Source organism: Nicotiana tomentosiformis, chromosome 7 (genome assembly GCF_000390325.3).
Source record: "Nicotiana tomentosiformis chromosome 7, ASM39032v3, whole genome shotgun sequence".
Lineage (NCBI taxonomy): Eukaryota > Viridiplantae > Streptophyta > Magnoliopsida > Solanales > Solanaceae > Nicotiana > Nicotiana tomentosiformis.
In genome coordinates, this window is record NC_090818.1 from 34,291,347 (window position 1) to 34,299,161 (window position 7,815).

A 7,815-nucleotide genomic window follows, 5' to 3' on the forward strand; every position below is an offset into this window, starting at 1 on the left:
ATTCTCAACGGCCCTCTTGAGAGTCCAACAATCCTCCATATCATGACCCTCTGCCCCCAAATTATAGGCACACCTGGTACCGGGCTGGTATGATGGAGATTCCGGATTTTGCCGGTTTGGAGGCACAAGTTGCAATAGACCCATCTGGACTAATTTTGGAAACAGGCTAGAGTAGGACTCACCAATAGGGGTGAGGTCATTTCTCCTAGGATGCTCACAGGGGCGTGTATTATGTTGGTAATTGTTTTGTGGGGGACGGGGGTTATATGGAGCTTGGTAAGGATGGTTATTTCTGGGAAGTGGAGCTCGGTTTTGGTTGTAGTGTTGTTGTGGCCATGTATAAAGTTGGGCATTCATCACCGCATAGGGAGGTGGTGCCACGGCATATGCTGCATCTTGATGTGGGTAGTAGTGTTGTGGGATTCTGGAAGGTAGGTAAGAATGATCGTGGGATCGATGGGGGCCTCTCAAACCTGAAGCCATCATGACTCCTTCTTCCCTCTTCTTTCGATTTGCTAAACCTCCCGAGCCGTTCTGGATGGCTTGGGAGGTGGCTCTCAAAGCAGATTGACTTATGATTCGGCCAGTTTCAGGCCATTTTCTACTATTTCTCCGATTTTTATGGCCTCTACAAAAGGTTTGCCCATGGCAAACATCATGTTTTGAAAGTAATCGGCCTCTTGGGCATGCAAGAAAACATTGACCATTTCTGTCTCATCCATAGGCGGTTTCACTCTGACTTCTTGCTCACGCCACTTGATAGCATATTCACGGAAGCTTTCCGTGGTTTTCTTCTTGAAATTGGTCAGAGAATTCCTATCTGGAGCTATATCAACATTGTATTGAAATTGCCTGACAAAATCTCGGGCCAAGTCATCCCATATATGCCAATGGGAGATGTCATGGTCTATGTACCATTCTGACGCAATTCCCGTCAAGCTCTCCCAGAAATAGGCCATCAAAAGTTCTTCTTTTCCACCTGCCCCTCTCAGCTGATTGCAATATCTTTTCAAATGAGCGATCGGGTCTCCGTGCCCGTCGTACTTTTCGAATTTTGGCATTTTAAAGCCAACGGGCAAAATGAACATGAGGAAAGATGCACAGATCGGAGTAGGAGACACTCTTTTGGCCACTCAGGCCTTGCATGTTCTTCAGACTTTGTTCGAGGCTTTTCATCTTCCGAACCATCTCTTCTTACTCGGGGTTTCTCATGGCTCTTTCCTGTTCCATAGGAGACTCAAACTACGGGTGCTGAGGGTAAGAGTTTGAGGTAACATGAGCGTTGTCTAGCTGAAATTGCGGGACTTGAAAAGTGAAAGGTGAAGGCTCGAAGCATGGCCTGGGAATTGTTGGTTGTGCCATAGTAGAGACTGGTGGTGCAGTGAAAAATGTAGAAGGTACCCCTGAAAACGGTGCTTGGGGGCGAACCTCAGAAGGCATACCGGTGAAATTGGCCGATATAGTGGGGTACCCAAACGGGATGAATGGGTTAGTTACGGGGATGGGGACATTGGAGGTTCCACTCGTCCTAGGAAGCAGTTCAGGAAATCCGGGGATTATACTGGGCGGTTCATTGCCATTAGACCAAGCGTCCCACATTTCTAACATGCGGATGCGCAGCCTCCTATTTTCTTCAGCGGCTGCGGACTCTGACTGTGGAATAGCCGATACCGGACTATCCTCAGGCTCAATAATTGGTAGATGACTTTCGGAGTCCATAAGAACACTGCCTTTAGATCTCGTGAAGTAAGGATGGAAAGCCAGATTACCACAAAACCAACCACCTAAACAGGACCTTTGATATTTGCACACACAACAACATGGTTAGTTTGAGATATTTAACAGATAAGGAATCGCATATTGGGGATGCAATGCACTTAAACAGTTAAATATTTCTAAATGTCTTTGCAACGGCTGTATATTTCATCCCGGCTTTACTATCTCTTTTCTCAAATTTCGAATCCTGATTTCTTTTTTCTTCCCTTATTGATGTTTTCGCTCTTTTCTTTTTCACTCTTTTTTCTTTCTTGTTCACTCAGTTTTCCTTCTTTTTCTCTCTTTTTCTTTATTTTTCACTCAGATTTTCTATAGCTACGATCGAATCCGATGGGGATTGCCTACGTATCATGACACCATATGAATCAGATCATTACGTAGTTCAGGAAATAAATGCAGAATAAAAGAAAAGAAAATTTTGGTTTTTTTTCAATATTTCATTAAATAAAATCTTTTTGGGATTTTCTATTACAAAGACTTTGGAAATACTGACGATTAAACATACATACTCAAAATAGAAAAAACAGATTTGAAAAGGTAAAATACAGACTCAAAGCCAAATATAATTAAAAAAACAAAAATCAGGAATACATAAGAGCCTCCAATACTACCCTGGGGGCCCGCGGTACATCAGTTGGTCTCGACGCGGGCCTGCGTGTAATCTCTTCTTGAAGGTACTCTAAATCATTCATCACCTGACGAGCAAAAGTCATCACAGAAGCAAAGAACATGGACCTGGTCATATCTTCGCATTCATGGCATTTCATTATGACATAATCAACGATTTCTTTAATCCTCATTCTAATGACGCCCTTTTCTCGGAGCACGAGTCTAATTTGCTGAGACCGGGCCTCCAACACCTGCGTGGCCATATGGTTTTGGTCTTGCAATTGTTGTATGTCCTCTTCTAATCGGGAAATCAATGTATAGTAATGCTCTCTTTCAGCTTTGAAATCCTTTGTCTGTTGGACCATTTTATTTTCGAGATTAGTCAGCTTTTCCCTTAAGATCGCGAACCCTCTATCATACTTTTTCTTTAAAAGCTTAACACACCTTGTCCATTCTTCTGCATTATTCGCCAATTTTGCCCAAGCTTTTGCCAATTCATCCCTGGCCATTGTCAAATCAACCCCATAATCATGAACTTTCCGCCTCAGATTGCTTATGAGTCTTTCATCTTTTTCGCTTCTTACCGGGTTTTCAGTGACTATTTTCATTTTCTGAATCTGAGCTCGGAGGGCTTCATTTTCTCGGGCCAACATTTTCTTTTCTCCTTCATCCTCGGCAGCCTGCAAACTACTGTTAAATTTGAGGTTTTTGATTTGATCCACTAGCTTGCTTATGGTGGTCCGGTATTCTTTCTCTTTAGCTAACCAACCCCACTGTTCTCGCGCTCCATCGGTGAATTGTTGGACATGGGGTCTTTTGGCGGGCTGTTCTGTCTCTTGATCGACTTAAACTCTCTTACCATACCAGGCTGTGTATTTAGATTCTACTTCACCCGAAGAAAAATCCTGTACTTGAGTCTGTGGCTCCAGAAACCTACATTGGTGCCAAATCTGGCGAACCTTTTCTTCTGGGAATGCGGCTTTTAGGCATAGTTCAATAACCTGTGGACTCAAATCTTCATCATAAGGGACTGATTGGTATCTCCCCAATTGGCATAGGACCCGATGCGAAGCATATGGCTGAATACTTCGAAGTCCCATCAATAAAAACAAAAAGCACACTCCGGCAGACATGTAAATAACCTCATTGACCGAGAGCCAACTGAAAGTCCACTCAATTCGATTTGCGGTCAAAGAACCCAAATAAGCAAACCAAGCCTCAGTACCCTCTGGTAACTCATGACCGTTTACCCGATTTTCGTATTCTTTAATGCAATCGAGTTCGGTCAGACCATAGTTCATGTACCTCTGGCGATGGCAAAGATGTTCCACCAGCCACATTTGCAAAAGCAAGTTGCAACCCTCAAAGAACTTTGTCCCAGCTCGACGGGCGGTTAGAGCTCGATATATTTCTGCGAGAATCATCGGTATAAGAGTGACGTTGGCCTTTCTGACTATAAAGTCGGTCATTCCTGCAAGTCCCAACTCTATATGTTTGTCAATTCTTAGGCATATCAGAGTGCCTAAAATGCAACTACGAAGGCTAAACCTCTACATGCTTCCCATTTGATTTTATTTCCCTGATGACTCAAACCAGTATCCGGAGCCTCAAATCCTCGGGGATCCCCATACCGGCTGTATAAGAAATGAAATGTTCAAAATCCTTTGGCCAAATTTCCATCTTTAACCTGCCGGCTAATGCTCAGAAGGTCCAAAAACTTATGAGGGATTACAGGTCTTGGTGCTACTAGATATCGGTGCCTGAGATTCCCGTCAAGACCAACATAACCTGCCATCTCCTCTAGTAAAGGGGTCAACTCAAAATCAGAGAAGTGGAAAACATTGTGCGTCGGGTCCCAAAACGGTATCAAAGCTTCAATTATATCAACCCTTGGTTTTATTTTCAGAAGCCCGGTGAGCCCACCTAAAGCCTTTGTCACATAACGCTTGCTGATCTCCCCTAGGTCATTCCACCACATGTAGAGTCCCAGTGGAATCTCATCTACGACCCGAAAAGGTACATTCTCAACAGTGCTCATTCTGCACACAAATTGAGGACAAAGATCAAAGCCGACACATTTTCCAAAAACACAAAGTGGTTAATTTTAAAAATCCAAATCAGTAAATTTCGTAACAAAAAGGTTTTTTTTCTTGCAAATACGGCCCTTCAGCACTTGAGGAAAGTTTTTAGGGTTGTTTCTGCCAACTGAGGTTAGTTATAGGAGAAAATACTGACTTGGGTTTACATTGTGGCTATTCTTGTGAAAACAGCCTTCCGACGCTCCAGGAGAATGTTTTAAGGCTATTTTGACAAGAACGGCCCTCGGTGATGATCATGTTTCAAAAGGTTCTTATTTTGGTTAGTTTTGAAAAAATATGGCCGGACCTGATAGGGGTTGTCTACGTATGTCACATCTGGTGAGAATCAGACCCGCGTAGTTAGGTAGGTTTTGGCACAATAGGAAAATACGACTTATTTTGAAAATGACTTTTTTTTCAAAATTTCGGCAGAGTTTCAGTACTTTTCAAATACCTGGATTTTCAAAACCAGGTAAATTTTTTTTTCTTACCTCACTCTTTGTTTTTTCTTGGTTCCCATTCCCTATTCTAGAAGCCAGTCAACATGCAAGCCGAAACAAACATATGCACAAGTAGCATGTAAAATGCATCAGGATGGTCTTTTATATTGGGTAAACCTGTCCTAGACGGACCCAACCCCTATGTTAAGTCCCCAAAGTCAAATGCACGTGATGCAAATAAACGTTCCTACTAGGGATCCGGCATGAGGCTATATTATTCTAGGTTTAGATCCTGGGTGTGTTATTCTAGACCTGGCTTACCCGAGCGGACAACTCGAGCTGAAGTGGGGCAGCGTACCGGGAATACAGAAGCTTTACCGGCTTTGCAACTTGTCCGATCCTCGTTCTAAAATTAGGGTATTACTCGAATAGAAAAGAAGCCACACGAAGCGCACGCTTCCCAGAAGATTTAGAAGACTCAGAGAGAATAAGGGTTTTCGTAACAGTTTATATACAGTTCACGGCAATATCAAAGCGGTAAAGAGCAGCAATTAGCACATTAGGCTCAAACACGTAAAAAATCAGATAATACACAAAAACCAAGTATAAAAGTCATCTAAGCTCGAATTCTGAACCCTGAACCAGAAGTTCTGGGTTCGTTTCCCCAGCAGAGTCGCCAGAGCTGTCACACCTCCTTTTTCCCGAGGGGATAGGAGATAGGGAGTTTTTTCAATTTAAGTGACATTATTCGAAATGAGATTATTTATTTATTCAGAGTCGCCACTTGGAATAATTTATGGTGTCCCAAGTCACCGATTTATTTTAGAATCCCAAATCGAGGAAATTTGACTCTTATTTATGGTCTGCGAACACAGAAGACCGGGTAAGGAATTTTGTTAACCCGAGAGAAGGTGTGAGGCATTCCCGAGTTCCGTGGTTTTAGCACGGTCGCTCAACTATTAATAATTAGCCTAGTTATCTGATTTAATACATGTTTTAAACCTATATGTGCATTTTTATTCCTTTTAACCGCTTTTAATTATTTATGGAACTTATTTGAACATGTCGCGATGTCGCAAACTCATTTGTTTTTGTACATATTGCAAATCACGTCACGTGAAACGTACCCGCGATTTACAACATGTTTATTTTTATTATTATTCGAAATTGAAGTCAAGTCGCGTGAAACGCGCACTTGAGTTGGGGTTTACGTATCGTGACCATGCCACGAGAACCATACCCATAGTCACGATGATTTATTAATCGCGCCTAAAGTAACTAGCACGTGTTCATGATTTGTTTTTCCTTACGGGTTTGAGATCTGTGTAAGGTCAAGAGCTATAGAAATCAATTGTGGAAAATGGGTCAGCTTTTGCTCTTACTAAATTGGGCCTCACAGAAAATATTTTGGACCAGATAAATTAAATTGGATTGTAGTACAATTGGCCTTTGAAAGCTAATTAATGAGTATGCCCAGTTACTAGTTTATCAAGCTACTCCCCTATCAATTAGTCAATTGATGTAGTACATGTTTCATTAACCAAAGCCCAACCACCGAGCCCAATCATTATTTTTTTTTAAAGTCCAAACCTCATTTTTCAATTTCAACTAGCAGACATAGATTTTATCCCCAAAGTTCAAACATTCACTACGTGCCCAAAAATCATGTTTTTATCAATCTTCATATTAATCATCAAGAAAGTAGCAAAATTTAACAAAGCTAATGAGACCTAACAATTAATGCAGAAAAAAAAACATTACAATCTTCATGAATCTAAATAAGATCAAATTATATATTCAAGCATAATATCTTAATAAAATAATGATGAGAGAAATGGACCTTTACAAGACTATTTTGAAGCTCGGGCAATGGACAAGAATGTAAATGGAGCCTCAACCAAAATCGACAAATGGAGCTCGAACTCGACGACTCAACTTTGGAGCTGTTGTATTCTATACAAAAGGGGACTGTTTCGCTGGATTTTCGGCTTGTATTTGTGATGCTTTTTAGCCTGGTTTCTAGTTGGTTAGGGGCTGGAGTTTAGGTGATTAATTGCTGAATTTTTCGAAAGAAAGCCGAAGAAAGAATGACACGAGTAGAAATTCCCTTATCCAAGAAGAATAAAAAAAATTCTCTCAATTCCCTCCTTCCTCTTTTTTTTCGCCTTCTCCCCCCCTTTTTTCCCTCACATTTCTCTTCTATTTATAGAAAAAATTTCGGAATTTTTAGATTTTATTTTTATTTTTATTATTTTTTAATTAAAAAGAATTTTCACTTCCCATTTTTCTTATTTTTTAAAAAATAATTCCCCACTTTTATTTACTTTTATTTTTTAATTTCTCAATTTTTTTACTTTTAATATATTTAAAATCCCACTTTTTTTACTTTTCTTTTTTTATTTTCAACTTATTTTACTTTTCTTTTCTTTTTTAAATTTCCACTTACTTTTACTTTTATTAAAAAAAAATCCGATACCATTACTTTTATTTTTTAATTCCTACTTTATTTTACTTTTCATTTTTTTAAATTTCCACATTCTTTTACTTTTAGTGTTTTAATTTTCCACTTTCTTTTACTTTTTTTTATTAAACAATTTCTACCTACTTTTACTTTTACTTTTTAATTTTATATTTCTAATTTTACTATTTTTTAATTCCCATCCGAAATTTACAATAAATAAATAAATAATAATAATAATAAAAAATTTATTTATTTTCGGTTTTTTAATTCATTTTATTTAAAAATAAAGATAAAAATAAAAATAAAAATAATACTAATAGTAATAATTGACCTTTTAAATTATTATTAATTTTTACCCTGTATAAAAAAAATGTAACAAAGCTAAAAAGAATGTATATATATTAAATTTCTGAAAATATTTACATAGTAGAAGGTGATAAAAATTCAAATA

General features: G+C 39.1%; 1 protein-coding gene across 1 annotated transcript; it reads right to left on the minus strand.

The window, feature by feature from the left end:
- Positions 1–572: 572 nt before the first annotated feature.
- On the minus strand, positions 573–1,061 carry LOC117278669 (uncharacterized). The gene has a single exon (XM_033658139.1). It carries the CDS (start codon positions 1,059–1,061, stop codon positions 573–575), a length of 489 nt encoding a protein of 162 aa, XP_033514030.1.
- Positions 1,062–7,815: the final 6,754 nt, after the last annotated feature.

Excerpts from the sequence above, each read along its gene's own strand:
- LOC117278669 (XM_033658139.1), bottom strand. The coding sequence starts at position 1,061 with ATGCCAAAATTCGAAAAGTACGACGGGCACGGAGACCCGATCGCTCAT.